This window comes from Dicentrarchus labrax, unplaced genomic scaffold (assembly GCF_905237075.1).
Source record: "Dicentrarchus labrax unplaced genomic scaffold, dlabrax2021, whole genome shotgun sequence".
NCBI classification, from domain to species: Eukaryota; Metazoa; Chordata; class Actinopteri; family Moronidae; genus Dicentrarchus; species Dicentrarchus labrax.
Genome location: NW_026136702.1, coordinates 5743396 through 5758997, shown reverse-complemented (window position 1 = coordinate 5758997; position 15602 = coordinate 5743396). Strand labels below are relative to the sequence as shown.

General features: G+C 41.9%; 1 protein-coding gene across 3 annotated transcripts in view; it reads right to left on the bottom strand.

Moving 5' to 3' along the window:
* The window catches only part of arid4b (AT-rich interaction domain 4B), a 40152-nt gene that overhangs the window by 16631 nt on the left and 7919 nt on the right, over nucleotides 1–15602 (bottom strand). For all 3 annotated transcript variants that reach the window (XM_051429130.1, XM_051429140.1, XM_051429148.1), the window contains exons 3-9: nucleotides 9807–9917; nucleotides 6199–6264; nucleotides 5798–5888; nucleotides 4737–4816; nucleotides 4320–4411; nucleotides 1702–1843; nucleotides 350–429 (exon numbers count right to left, since the gene is read on the bottom strand). In XM_051429130.1, the coding sequence (XP_051285090.1) occupies nucleotides 350–429; nucleotides 1702–1843; nucleotides 4320–4411; nucleotides 4737–4816; nucleotides 5798–5888; nucleotides 6199–6264; nucleotides 9807–9917 (662 nt within the window). The remainder of the gene's footprint in view (nucleotides 1–349; nucleotides 430–1701; nucleotides 1844–4319; nucleotides 4412–4736; nucleotides 4817–5797; nucleotides 5889–6198; nucleotides 6265–9806; nucleotides 9918–15602) is intronic.

Sequence of the window (15602 nt, the reverse complement as noted above, 5' to 3'; positions counted from 1 at the left end):
TGCTTCTTCACTGCACATATATCCCATTAAAAGACTTATTCAAAGACTCCTTATTGGGGCGTTTTACACTAGCACTAGATTAGTTGATTAACAGAGAAAATTAATCAAGAACATTTTAGATAATTTATCAAGTGAAAATGCCAATCATTTGTTTATCACAGCTTTTCAAAAGATTGCTTGGGTTTCACTTAACACAATTAAATATCTCTTAGCTATTTTGCCTTAGTTGAAAACATAATTTATGTATTAATTGACAATGAAAATGTAAATTATTATCTACTGGTAATTAGTGCAGCCCTAGTTGACACGTGGTGCAAAAGTGGTTTTCAGCACATTAGTGATGACTCACAATTTTCCATCCTTGAAAGATCGGACGAAGATGTTGTCCTTCTTCATAGTCACGTCTTCATGGCAGTCTGGAGAGATAACCTTGTTGCACAGAAACAAGAGACAGTCAAGAGGTCAGACAAAGTGGTACCGTGTGTGTGTGAGTGTGTGAGTGTGTGTGTGTGTGTGAGTGAGAGAGGCAGTAAAGTGGAAGAGGGGAGGGGGGTGTCAGAGTACGAGTCAATGACTAAAGTAGTTTCAGCAAAAGGCCACGCTGATGGATTGCAAAATGTGCTGTCTACGAAACTAAGACACACAAGCGAGAGTAGATGAGGAGCGATGCGTGAGGGGAGCGCGCCCACAAGCAGCATGTGCTGCTGCTGTGTACTGGAGTTGAGGAGCACAACTGTGGGAGTTGTTTCAGTGCCAGGGTCTAACCTAGAGGAGGCAGCACTGCCGTTATACAGATTTGATTTCCACCAGGACTCTGTTCCTGCTCTCTCTGTATAAACAGCACACACACTTGCAGGGTGGATGCTTTAACTTGAACACCATGACTCATGTTTGCTCTGAGATACCATTTCCCTTTTTGACACATATGCTGTTCTGCAAATGTGCAAATGAAAGTATCCAGCTCAAACACGGTGTCCTGTTTCATTTGACTTTTATTTTACCAGGCCAGTTCAGAGCACACAGTTTGTTACAGTAATGTATCATCTGTTGCATGAGACATCTACCAGTGTACTGCTCCACCCCTCTGCCATACGGTCACAGTGTAAACAATGACAAGCTACTGTGTAATGTAGTTCTCTGGGCTGTCAGAAGGAGGCGGCATGGAGCTCAGTCGACAGCAAGCCAAGAACAACAAACGCTGGAGGTGGGGCCCTGCTGACTTCACATTTAAAGGGACAGCTTTCCCCACCCTCTCCCGTCCTCCCAGTTCTACTTGTAACACTTACATAAACAAACAACGCCTGTCACCATTGCACTGTACGCGAACGGTGGTTCAGAGTTAAGGGTGGGTGGAAAGAAATTGACTGGAAAAGACTGAAAACATCAAACCAGTGTTTGTGCTGCGTTGTTGCACACAGCAGGGAGAACAAGTCATATCTTTTCCCTCCAAAATAAGAGTTTAGCCTTATGAAATTCTTCAAACTACAGCAGTCAGGCAGCTACTGTAAGAAGTTTGGTTATTTATAGAAATCAGCTAACTGCAACAACATATGCCCTACATTTCATGGTGGGTGAATGCTAACGCAAGCAGGCGTTTAGATGAAATGACACAATGCTGTGAGTGTACTGGGAGACCAGCAGCGTGGTTTGTTCACAGTGACGGAGCAGAGAGCAGTGAAGGAAGGGAGACTATGAGCTCACCAGAGCAGGATACCACGTGGTCTTCTTTTTGTCCCCGGTGGTGACACCCTCCACACACACCACTTTGCCAAACAGATCCTCATTCTGCCGCTGATCGCTCTCCTCTTCTTCACTGGAGGATGAAGACAACTCTTCTTCTTGACTGTGAAAAAGGGAGAAAAAGGACAGTTTACAGACTGAATGTCTGAAAGGTACAGTGAGATGTTTTTGAATACATTATTTTACATTTATTACATCTGGTAAATTCAGTTGAATTTAAAACAGCAAACTAGTACTATGTGAAAACGTAGAGCTGAACAAAGTCTATATTCAATTGCTTAGTAATTTTGTAAGCAAAAGTGACAACCATTCCCTAGTTACAGCTTTTCAGTTGTGAGGATTTGCTGCATTTCTTTGTTTTAATGTGATTTAAAAATCACCTTTGGGCTTCAGTATTAACCAGTTCAACAAGACAAATAACTGCTAGTTGCAGCCTTAGTAAAAATATTTAAAACTTCTCGGTTTCAGAATAATGTATGAAGCCAAGTGACTCATAGTTCATAGTTGGATGGATGGATGTCATTAAAATATATTCTCCAACAACAGGGACAACAAATCTCAGTGTAGCAATGCTGTAGAAAAAAATTCTAAATATTCTGGGTGCTCATAGATACTGGCATTTCACATTAAATCCATGCTATATATGTAAACGGGCTAGGGAAATAAATAGCGTGAGCTGGTCTATCTCAATACAGCCAGGCAGAGCATTTCTGCTAACCAATCATCTTTTCATTTAACTGCTGTTCAGCTAGAAAACATCAAAAAGTCTCAGACTAACAATCCATAGCACAACAAAACCCTCCACAAACTTTCTGGTGTTATCATTATGTAGCACAGCGAAACATAGGGCCCGCTCTACTGATGAGCTCACTCATTAGGATCAGCGTATTGACGAGCCGGCTCATTCTCTGCTGTCTGACAGTCATACTAATGCTCGGGATGAAGCCCTGACTGCAACCAGCATGACAGGCAGCCATGTCTCTTGAGTGATCATGCTAGAAGTACCAGCAGGCAAACAGATCCTCCGTCCTCTTTTTATGCCTCACTAGGTCTGCTCTGAGCACAACTCTATGTACATACATACACACACACACACACACACACACAGAGTCTGGCACAACTCAAGAGCAGTAAATCAGCCAGGCTGCTACTACAACAACAACAACAACAACAACAACAACTACTACGCTGTGAATCAATGAACAAGAGACTGTAATTCATGTAGGAAATAGTTTGCTACACATATAATGAATATTGTAGCTGGGAATTGTTTGCCTTTCTTTTAAGACAGTAAATTGAAGGAAAAGTTTGAAATTAGGGGAAATACGCTTTTTCGCTTTCTTGCAGCAACTTATCTGAGAAGGTAATTACCACTTTCGTGTCTGTGTGCTAAATAGGAAGCTAGAGTCAGCAGCCGGTTAGCTTAGCTTAGCCTAAAGACAGGAAACAAGAGGAAACGGCAAGCCTGACTCTGTCCAAAGGTAACACAATCCTTGTGTAACACTGCACAATGTGGTTCAACTGGTGGTTATCCGCCAGACTATTTCTTAGCCGGGAGCGGTGACCTCCTGGAGTAACTTTCTGCTGGTTCCCTGGAAGGCTCAGAGTGGAACAAAGAAGATACATCCATGGTCAGTGGATTTCTTTACCTTTGGACAGGCTAGCTGTTAACCCTGTTTCCAGTCTTTATACTAAGCTAAGCTAATCACCTCCTGGCTCTAGTTTCATATTAAGCTCATAGAGAGGTATCAATATTCTCATCTAACTCCTAGCAAGAAAGCAAATAAGCGCATGTCCCGAAATGTCAAACTATTCCATTGACAGAAGAGGAAATTACACCGTCTGTGAAAACAAGTGATGTAGCTGAATTTTCCCCCCAGTAATCTCAATCTCTACTGTATTGTCAAACCTTGTAACTCAATATTTAAGACACTATTAGTGCACAGGAAGGTCTAAGGTGCCAATGTGCAGCTGGAACCGTTCCAAGTCAATATTGCATCAATGTTTAGAGTAATATTGACTTTTCCCTCACTGCCATTAGCAAAGGGTGTCAGAAAATGAGATTTGGTAGCAGAGTGTGTCCTCTTTATAACAGAGAGGAGCCACAATTATATCCAGCGCCAAAAAGCCCTCAGCAGTTCCTATTCCCTGATGAAAACTCTGCAGTCTCCCAGGAGAAGGCACATCAGAGCATAAAACACCCACTGAAACATTTGAGACAAAGGAGTGTAAGAAAGACATGATATTCAGCAGACCAATGCCGGTGCTCACACTGCCTCTCCAGCATGCATGCACGCACGCAGAGGAGCCCGGCTTGATTAAGGAGCTGGAGGAGGCGAGCAGGCTCTCCTCTTCCAGGCCTCAGGGGCTCTTTATGAGAGGATGGAGATGAGAGTAAATCTTTCATTTCAACTGCTGTCAGCACCCTCAGAACGGGTGAGCCTGTTGCTGATGACTGTGGATTGGTATAGAAAATCCCTCCCCACCAGCATCACAGACGTGTGATATATTAAGTTTGATACGAGCCCTGTAGGATGTACAGCGGCGGAGGATGTACAGCGGCGGAGGATGATACTTACATTGGATTTGATCGTCGGCCGCGGTTGCCCTTCTTGCCGATGACAGGTGTGCCGAAGTGTTCGGGGTTGGTGAGAGGGAGTCTGTCGAGTGTCTGCAGAGGAGACAAACATCAGCTCAGTGCCACCTTCTCCGACAATAAATGCGGTGACAAAAAGATTCATCTTGTATACTTCTTCAAGGGATTTTAATCAGTTACAAATGGAGGAATTTCCTGGAAATATTTCACATCTGCAAATGCCAATATGGGACCATTCTTGAGCAGAGTTTTAATTTAAACACTGTGAGCAGAGATGTGAGATTGCTGGTGATTAAATAAAACAACATTTAAAAAGAAAATAAAAACTATGAAATGAGGTTTTGCTGAGGAAGCTGAGAGATGAGGCTGGTATAAAACTGCAGGACAGCACAGTACTCGCCTCGCTCTCTGCAAAGTGACGCGCTCCTTTCAGGCAGAGAGAGGAACGCCTCAGGGTCTTCTCGTCGCCATCGTCAAACACTGCAGAGATGAGAGTCAAACTATTAGGCTGCTCTATGTAGGCCAGGAGTCTAACAACACACACACTTAAGCACAAATAAACTCCCGTCTCAGTTACAAAATGTCTGCTTCACTTGTGATATGTAAAAACAACTTATGTTCGTCTTTAGAGGCTTAAATAGATCATCCAGCAGGCAGTGACTGAGTCGCTTTCAGCTCACAGTGTTATTAGAGCTTCAAGGACCCTTTGCTAGACAGAGATTGGAGCAAATGGTAAAATAAAAGAGATGTATTAACTGATTTCAAATCTGACTTTTACAATAAGCATCCATATCAAATAACACTAAATATTATAATCATCTATACAGTATGTAAATCATATTAAAAGAACTCAAGCAATCTTCTTTTCACTTTGAACAGCCACGTCAGCCTCACAGATAAACCCAGATGCATAAATCCTTAAATTCCATTAGTCGTTGTTCATTACTCTTGACTCGTGTTTTTGTTTTCTCACTGATGAATGAAAAGAATGAAATGGTGCCAAGTTAGAGAGTGTTTCGAGATACAGAAAACCCCATGGGCACTCTTAAGTGACGAGCAACTGCAGAGAGACTACAGATCTGAGCAGCAGTCTATACTCTGTATACTTTGGATTATCCAACACTGTAAGTGTGTACTCTTGACAGACTTTGCAGTTACAAATTGCAAGCAAAAAATACATCATTAGTTGCTTCAGACTGGACAATGTTTTGGAATATATTTACATTGCAATATAATGTATGTAAAGTTTAGCCATACAGTGTAAGAAATCACCTAATTCTCTGACTTCTGTTAGGAATCGACTTGTTCTTGCAACAACTTTAAACGCACTGCTTAGGGAAAGGCAAATTCACACCCGGAAAACCCATTGGAATTTCCATAGTACACAAACATGTTTTTTACAAGGTAGCTGCAGGGAGAGCACAAGAGGGAGGGAAAGCAGACGGCTTGTTATTGACTTACCAACAGTATATATACTAGCATCAGTCAACTTATTGATTGTGGCCTCCTGGTAGACGCCATCCTGATTCTTCACCTCCACAACAGCACCCACCTGTGGGACGGACACACTGCTGTTATTTGGCATCCTAATATGCTGCTAATGATAAATCTAATGATGTGTTTTAAAGTAACGAGGCAACCATATTGCTGCTACAAGAAACGTAATTGACTTAAAATTAAATTGCAAAGGCGATGCTTCATTGACTGATTCTCTTGTGCTTTTTCTACATTCACTAAAGTCTTGTAGCCTGAGCAAAAAACAAAGGACACAAAAGTAATCAAGGGTAATCAATGCCTAAGTGTGTTATGACAATGTTCCAAGCTGACTAAAGGACATTCTCCTCCATCTTTTCCTGCCTTACCTTTAGAGGTCCTTTGATGTTTTCATCATGAACCTCAGCAGTGGACAGATCTGGTTTAAAGGTCACCTGGAGAAGGTGGGAGGCAACATGGGAGGACAATCAGTAACGAGGACAAACAAACAATTCCCCAAAGGTCTGACCAGGCCACATCAATCTTCCACTTCACAGAGACAGCAAGCCCCTACTAACGCAGCTGGACTTTATAACTGCCATACACTGATCACAGTGATGGACTCTTTCTTTCAGTATCTGGCAATGAGACCGGTTTGTTGCTTTAAAATCAGCTGAGCTAACATACTAGTAAAGACTTGTCATTGGTGTCATTAGGCAAGCAGCGAATGTGTGAATATTTAATACTATACTGACTCATTTCTGGCATCGCTGAGCGACTGACCCCCACAGTTGGCAACTGCGCTGCATCTGTTGGAGCCAACTGTGGTGGCTTTCTGTTGTGAATGTTAGGGCAACACTACCTGACCATCCCCCCCTTCTCTGCATTTGCAGCCTCCCCTAAGTGAGCCACGGAAGATCATAATCTGATCACGCTGTGGTAATCTTGCATCTGCATGGCAACCTGGCAACACTGAGTGACAGAAGAGACCACAAGACACGCGCACACACACACACACACGCGCATGCACGCACGCACCCATTCACTGTCGCATATTTTCCAGGGAGCACGTGTGAAAAGTGTCGAAGCTGCCAGAAGCACAGAATCTGTTTAGTATTACAAATGCCCCTCCCTGCTTTATATAGCAAAAATACTTGAGCGCTTCCTTCTCTGTTTCCTAAGGGAAATTAATGGAAAACTGGTTTAGCTGTTATTGACTGTGAATTAGTTTAGAATCAACCCCCACCGCCCACCGCCACTCGTCTCAGAAAACAAGGTAACAAATTCACATATAACAGCAGCAGAAACGGCAATCAAAGTCTCACTGTGAAGGCCAATCAAGACAATGAATGAAGAAATATACACTGTAAGATTCAGTTGAATTGTCAGTTCATAAAATTAAAAAAAAAGCTTTCTGAGGCAGCATTTTATCAGTTATGGAGATAATAACATTGTTGCCTGGTGGAATAAAGGAATCTCTCTCCACAGACAGAAGGGGGGCGACTCTGGCTGTCCAAAGCCACAGCTAGAGAGCGTCAACAACACATAACTATCCTGACAACTGTGAGCTTGGTTCCCTGCATGGTGGTTCAACAGCGGTCTGTAACTGTACACACAAACTGTACAACCACTTAGACCTAACAACAAATATTGGATTAAGATATTACAGCATATTTCTGATAAAATACAGCCTTAGTCTAGAAAATGTATGTGATGTGAACAGATATATCGGGAGGTTGCAGCGCATTATATTACTAAATTCTTTCTTCCAATAAGCCTACAATGTTGCTGAGCTGCAGGATGTTTAACTATACTAATTTCCCTTGATACAGCAATGTGAAGTGAACTTTGATTTTGATTTACTCAAGAAAATAATTGGATTGCAGAGGTGTACTCTTTGTCTTTTAGCCATAAACAGCAAAAAAGATCAAACTTAACAGCACCAGCTGATTCACTCAATTTCCTCCGGACCATCTCTCCTCTCTCTCTCCTGTCTCTTCACATTAATAAACCTTCTGCTGTTCTGATTTTACAAGTTGCCCGTTTGATTGTTATTTTAATGGACAATTTAACATTTGGCCAAGGAACACCAGTTGAATATTTGGCCAACAGTGGCACATTTACAGTGATGCTGATCAATGTGCCTCGTCTCAGAATACGTACATGTTTCTACTCTAATTAAAACACTTCTCCGGCGTATGCACCATCGCAATTTGAGTCCTTGTAAATCTGCATCTCTTCACCTCCGTACATGCCTTTCTATTGACTTTGTTTGCATTAACACTGCCTCTAATTAGTGTTTTGTGCCACAGCTAAATGCAATTAACGTAACCTCATGCAGCAGAGCCGTCAGAAACTGACAGATACATTTTAAGACGTAATGTCAGTTTGCGATTAGGTTACATGGGTTCAATTCATATGAGTACGCTGTTTTTTGACTAGATTTTTTGAAAAGCAACAGCTTTCTCTCAGAGTAAGCTAGCTCCCAAAGTACCCTGAAACATCAATGAGTGGCAATCTGCTCCCCACAAACACTACAAACAGGACAAGCTTAAACATTTCCTCTTTATCATAATCAGGAAATATGTTTTTTATAATCAAGCAGAGACCTGATTTTGAAAAAAGTAAATACATTTTTTCTTTGAGAGAGACTTTTATTTGCATTCTGTTGTGAAATCTTGAGAAATTAACTATAAACACGCAGCACGTGGAACCCATTACGCAGCATTTGGACACAGAACTTGTTACTGTGCCATAAGGTTAGTCGTGACTGATCATATGTGTGCTGAACATGTCACAGTGAGTGATACTGACATGGTGCTAATTGACTTTTTGCAGGTCTTCTAGTACAGATCGTCAAAATAAATAAGAATGTCACACCGATCTTTCCTTGGGTTTTAAAAATCACTCACAAGACACCAGCGCCATATGTTGCAACCATCGACTTTGTTAAACAAGCAGACAGAGATTAATGAACCAAAGAGCTAAAGAGGAATTCATTACAGAGGAATATTCAGACTCACAACAACCACCGAATAATTGCCATGTTTCAACGTTTGTGTAACAGAGCTCACATTCACATTATAGCAACCCAAAAACAAACCCCACACTCAGCCAATTAGAATGGTAATTAATTTATGAGCTGAGACCGTCCTATTAGCTTCATTTTAGTCCACAATATTTAAACTGAGAACGTCACATGGTCTACTTAGTCATGTTATTTGTCCCCGTTCATAAGACAAAAAGGCACGTCATTTGATGATTTGTGCTAGAATGGCAGAACGTCGCTGCTCTTTTGTCTCTACAGGGGAACTACAGTGCATTGACACAGTAAAAAAAAAAAAACCCAGCATCCAATCTTTGTTCCTCCCACACACTCTCGCAGAACGAGAGACAAGCGATCTGTCTCTATTGTATTATCCAGATGCTCCAGCCCCACTGGGAAATGAGATACTGTAGTACAAGCATCATGCAATGCCTTCATCAGCAAGGCATTAAACCAACGGGGAAATGGCAGTCGCACCGTTCCCCGCCACAAAAACGTGTGCAAACCGCGGGCGAGAGAGATGCCTGAGGACGTGATGGGTACCTGGTGGGCTAGGCCAGACCCTGCATCTGTCACAGCTGGGGCCCCTGATCAGCGTTTCAACTGTATGAGCAGTACTAACAACCTCAACCAGGTGGTAGAGCTCTAGCATGTAAGCAGCACAGCTGGAGTTTTTTGGCAACATCAGAAACAAGCAATAATTTAAATGCACATTCCTCAGAATCAATATAATCGTCCCAACAACAAGGGATGTTTTTGGACAATGTCTTTTTAAATCTTCAATCTAGCTGCTGGACGTACATTAAAGCCGAGCGGTGAGTGATCTCGATTGCAGCCCGTTCACACAAAGACAAGAGACCCTAGCCCTGCTGCATTCCACTTCACACGCAGACACAGACAGACAATACATTTTTAATTTTGGATCATGAGCACTTTTGAAATGTGACTTACCTTGGCCTTGACTAGCCTCTTGGCAGTCTTAATCTTGGCCTCACAGAAAGCCCCTCTGTACTTGGCACTCACATCCGTCCCTACTGTCAAGTAGGGGGGCTCCTCCAGAGTCTGAGGGGAAAAAACAAAACAAGAAACCCGTGAATTCAAAGCCTTTTTTATATATATAGCTCACTGACACAGGTGTATTCTCACAGCTAAGCCAGGAGGACACGCATACAAGCTTCACATAGTCTAGGCCAGCTATGTGAAAACCCACCCGGCTCAGTGATTCATCCATGGAAAACACATACCATCTGCTCTGGGTATTGGAAAACAAGCCTCTGAGGGAGCAAACAAAAAGGCCACTTCACTACTGCTTTGATGACTACAAAGAAGAAGCTATCCGAAACACATAGCACCATCTTGTGTCATCATTGGATGTTTATCAAACCTTTTTTTTTCCCCCCTCAAGAACAGATTTGCGGAGGGTAGAGTACACAGAGAAAACAGACTTTCTGTGTGTGGATGAGGGCAGATCAGATGGTGTTTGTGGTTCGTGTAGTGTAAGAGATGAATTTACTGAGGGTGTTTCACTAAGGCTCGGGGAAAAGGCCTAACCTAACAGTAGTATATTTAGACATCTTTCCAGAATAAGACCCAAAGTGGGCCACACTTCCTGCTGACAGGACACATCAAGACCAATTGCAGCATGTCATATATGCTCTTGAACAACACTTCTGACAGCAGGTTCGGACTCAAGTGCAAAACAACGAATGTACCTTTTTTTGGCAGTACTTTGAACAAGAAAACACACCTTCTTCTTTTATGAATAAAGTATACTAATACTTCGACTGAACAAGCTCCCTACCACCACAGAAACATGATTCACTTAGCAAAATACATTTCTCCAACCCAGTTATGCATATTAAATTCCATACTACAAGTTATTTATGTGTAAGGCTCAACTCCAATTTCTTTCCTTTCATCTTTGTTTTCTTACACAATTTAATACAAATCAAATACATAAATCTAAGGGTCTGTGACTAAGATCACAACAGCTGTTCATTGTTACCACCGGGAGGGCAACTAGGGTACAGGTTGCCATTCCAACTAAAAACTACGGCACTAGTGTAGGATCTAATCACTGAAACCAGCTGCTGCAGTCCTCTGTGGCACATACTTTTGTTTAAATGTTTAAAGTCCACATCTGTGAGTTAGAGACCTTTAATGTCTGTTAACTGTTTGCAGGTTGACATTTCTTTAGGAATTTTGTGGTAACTGGTTTTTATCAAATTATAAATCCTGATACAAGACAGATCCTTTGTTTTGGGCTCACCGGGCGTTAAAAATTACCTACAGCCTTCGTGTGAGCACTTGAACCTGTTCCACCAAAACCCTTGAGTACCATGACACGTTTTATAGAGGACTTCCACATTGACAGACTGCTTTAGCAGAAGTGAGCACAGCAGCTTTGGGGGAGAAAAAACAAAGAAAAACAGCTGCTGTGCCTCTATTTCAGCAACGTTGTGCAGGTGCACCACATCTCTTCTAGCATGGGTTGAATACTGCCTTTGAACTTGTGTATTTTGTTCAATCAAGAGTCAGAAGCTGCACAAATGCTGCTCATACACATGAAATCGGAGTAACAGGTAAAACAGCAATATGATTTGAAAAATCCACTGAAATGAACGTGAGTTTTAATATCCCTTATTAATCTATTTGTGACCTGAGGCTAAATTCTTCATTATCTTATCTGGCAGACAGCTAAAACATGTCTGGACTTGTGGACCACACACTGATTTATGAGATATTAACTGAAGATTATCAGTAGACTGGTTACCTGACTAGAGAACACCCCCTTTGCATTCAAACATGGTGTGACATTAACGTGACATTAACGTGACATTATCATGCAGAACAACCTGACTGATATCAAAAGGATAGAAAAAGATAGAGTACTTATAATAAAATGAGTGGCTTGCCAACTGTAATGAAAAATAATTATTTCAGCTTAGAAGTAGTCTTTTAAAAATTACACTAGGTTTTTTTTAATCTTGTGCTATTAAGAGTCTTTGTACACAAAACTCTTACTGAAGGAGGTTTTCAATGAACTGAGGTTAAAAATAGTGCTAATGCATGTCTAGGATGCAAACGTGCAATTGAAGGACAAACACATTTTTTAGAAATTGCAAAAATAATAATTCCTAATAAATGATAATATGTGGTGTCACATCATCAGGTCACGTTCAGTATTTGTTATTTTAAGACAGAAAGGCAGCCAGAGAGTCTGAAATGCTACCCAGTACCCCTCAATTCACAGCCAGAGATTACAATACTCACTCACTCTGGAAAAACTCTTAGCTGAAAACACCAGCAGTCTTTTTAGTAGAAAATGCCAACTGGTCCACTAATTATCCCAATTCTCCGTCCCGCGGCTCACCAGTGTTTCGGTTTAATGAGTGACCTTGTTAACTGGCAACTTTCAGCCAAATGTTAACTAACTGGTGACTTCATTCAGCGGAAAGTCGCCAGTTAACAGGGTCACAAACCCAGGAGGCAGGATGCAGGTGATTAGTACAAGCAGGTACTGAAATTAAACATTATCCTGTTGTACCCCTCACAAAGTAATTTGCAAAAATAACAAAAATGGCAGTAATGCTTCGTACCGCGCTGTTGAGCCACTCTAAATCACAGCAGGGGAAATTCCTTCACCGCAACAGCCCTGAATAATAAATCAAACACCATCAATCATCCATCAAAAACTAACTGAAACTGCCTGCAAATAGAAAGAAAATGACAGAAACACGTTAGCTAACAGATGGACAAATTACATCATCTGTGTTAAGAGGGCCATGAGCCTGTCACAGTCAAGCCAGGACAAGTTGCCTCTTCTCCAATGTCTCTGGGATTCTGACAGATGGGATTCAGGGGCAGAGTCCAGTGCACTTCAGCCTCCCCACCTCTCCGATAAACACCTCATTAGTCTTTAGTGCAGTCTGGCCTCAGCACCAGCTGCCCTTGCCAACACCAGGTTTATATGACGCAGAGGCCATTTCCACTAGCTAACCAACCCTTTTGTCAGTCGTGGCTGCAACACAAAGCTGGACTGCTACTGTGTGCTGTTCAAGCTTCTCTGTCATACTAATACTTGTCTCCTTTTGCTCCCTTTGCACTAAGCCTGCTCCTTTCTTCTTCTTAGAGGAAGAGTCAGACTACTGAGTCAGAGAGGGCAGCTTGACAGCTGTGGCTGCCAACTTAACAAGGCAGGGGTGATAAACAGACTACTGAGGGCAGATCTACATTTGTCATGCTCACATGCCAAAAAAATAAATAGAGGACAGTTTGTTGTTTCCACTAATAATGCCCCGCCCCCCTGCTTCCAGTTAAAACTATGAAAGAAAATTCCATTCCTTGGATAAGATTGCCGTTTAGCCTTCAGCTGTCTGGAGAAAAAAAAACACTGACTCCTTTTCTTTAATTTCATCGCTCCTGCCAGTGCTGAACGGCAGACAACATTTCCCCCGCTCAGAAGATCAACCAATCAAGATGACTAAGCTCAGAGAGGCGGAATTCCTGCGCCTTCAGGAGGTGTAACATCCTCTCACCAAGTTAAAATGAGCTAAAACGCTACACACCACACAAGAGCCGCTCTCATCTGAGATGCTTTCATAAAAAAAAAAAAAAAAGAGTAGTATTTATCATGAGCCTCAAGCGCCACTTCAGCTTCTGCATGCAAAAAGTCAACGTAATGGTAATAGCAGTGGGTACAATCAAGAACAGCTCTCTGGCTATTCACCTAGAGCCGCTGATGTGGAAAATACTCTCCAGGAACGTGTGCTTGATTAAACAACTACAAATGTGACTTGGCACGGAGCGACAGAACGCACCTGTGGCTGGGATGGAAAGAAACAAACCTAAACTGCTCGAAAAACTACTGTAGTTTGACTTTACTTAAAGAGGTACTCTGCACTTAAACATGTTTGTCGAGCTGTAAATTAAATAATATAATATGAGGTAATGAGTCTATCAGTGCTGGTGTTAATATTGACATTCTCGTTTATGAAAAATTCATATTGAAAGTGTCTCAGTACAGCATCTACAGTTTTAAATCATCCTTAACCTTCTGAGGCCAATGCTGACATAAAGTCGACCTTTTGGGGCGATTTTACGTCGTGACATTTATATTATATATATATATATATATAAAAAGGCTATTAACACTGAATGGAGGGTGGCCCACCTCCTGTAGGAGTCTGTAAGACAGCTGCACTCATTTTCAGATGTATACTGATTGAGGAGTTTGTGCTAGTTTTTGCTAGCCCGCTATTTAGTATTTTTCTATTTAGATGCAATGATACAGACTTTGTGTTTTAGATGACTATAAAAGCACCATAGTGGGCTATTGGACAACATATCTGCTGTTTTTTAAGCACATTTTTGTCATTTTGTTTTGCTAATTTAATGGTCTGCCTCCGCTCAGCGCATTACAGACGCTGAGCCAAAGAACGAGTGAGAGGAAAAACAGCTGTAGAGCCAGTGTATTTTCACATCCAGCTGCAGTGAATTAAGAAATACAGTTACAAGGAGGCACGCACGCATGGGCGAATATATCAGCAATGGCAGACTGTTGGACTGACGGTGGGAAGATTTCAAACATGTCGCCCAACCCTACACCGCTCTGCAATCTCTACCTTGATCCCACGCAGTGACATGCCCCCCCACAGACACCCACACACACACACACTTAAGAGAGTTAGTCTCTCTGAGCCATTAGCTTAGCTACGACACAGCCGACATGTATTTTTTTTAATTTGCTGAGAAGGAGCGAGCTGGCAGAATTGAGTGTGTGTAGTTAAACTTAAAATACCACTCACAACTAGGAAAGGCATTTACAGGTAGTAATTATCAGGATGATCTACCCGGATTATTTTCAGACAAGCACAGATATCACATTGGATAACAACTTAAATTTATTCCTCCCATAAAAGCTTTTTTCAGTCCACAAAGGAACCATCTAAAACAAATCCTAGAGGTGATGGTGCACCAGTGTTACTGGTCATAAATTACTTCTGTCCTGGCTGTTGAATCACACAGATATTTAAACACCTAGCACCTCACTGATTACGAGTGATCTCAAGTCTACTCAGTGTTTAAGCCTTTCTAGTAAAACAGGCATTGATGCTACATTAAGTCAGAGCTTTAAAATCGCTCCAGCTTTGGGAAAAAAACAAAATATACTGGAGTGACACTGGCAACAGCAGAATGAGATCAGTTTCTGCTCAATAAAGACTCTCAGGTCATGAAAAATTTAACAGCCAACTCCACAGAGCGCCGGTTGAAAAAAAGGCTGCTGCTGCTTATAGTGCATTTCTCGGACAGCCTGAGTGACTGTAGCATTTTCATTCTACAACTCAGTAAAAAGAAGCTTCCTGGCAGCTATCAAAAGCTAAAAGCTGCAAAAAAATATAAATACTGGTGGCACAGTTGTGGAGTGATACGTGTAAACTGTGGACTTTCATTTACATATGGTGTCAGTCATCAGGGAGGGGCTCAATGAATCCCTGGTCATTTGCTCAACAGACCACTGCTGTACTTGTGAGACTGTCCCACACTCACACCGGTCTCTGAAGATCTGTCACCTTCAATGTGCACCATGTGTTACAGACAAGTGTCAAAGTTCACCTTTATTGAACTTCTACCTGCGACTTTGCAGGGTCAGCCAATAGTGACGATGTTGTCACGAGGAGTCTTGTGTTTGGAGACGCGTTAGTGGAGGAGTCAATTATTCTAGCTCCATTTTGTCCACAGTTTACA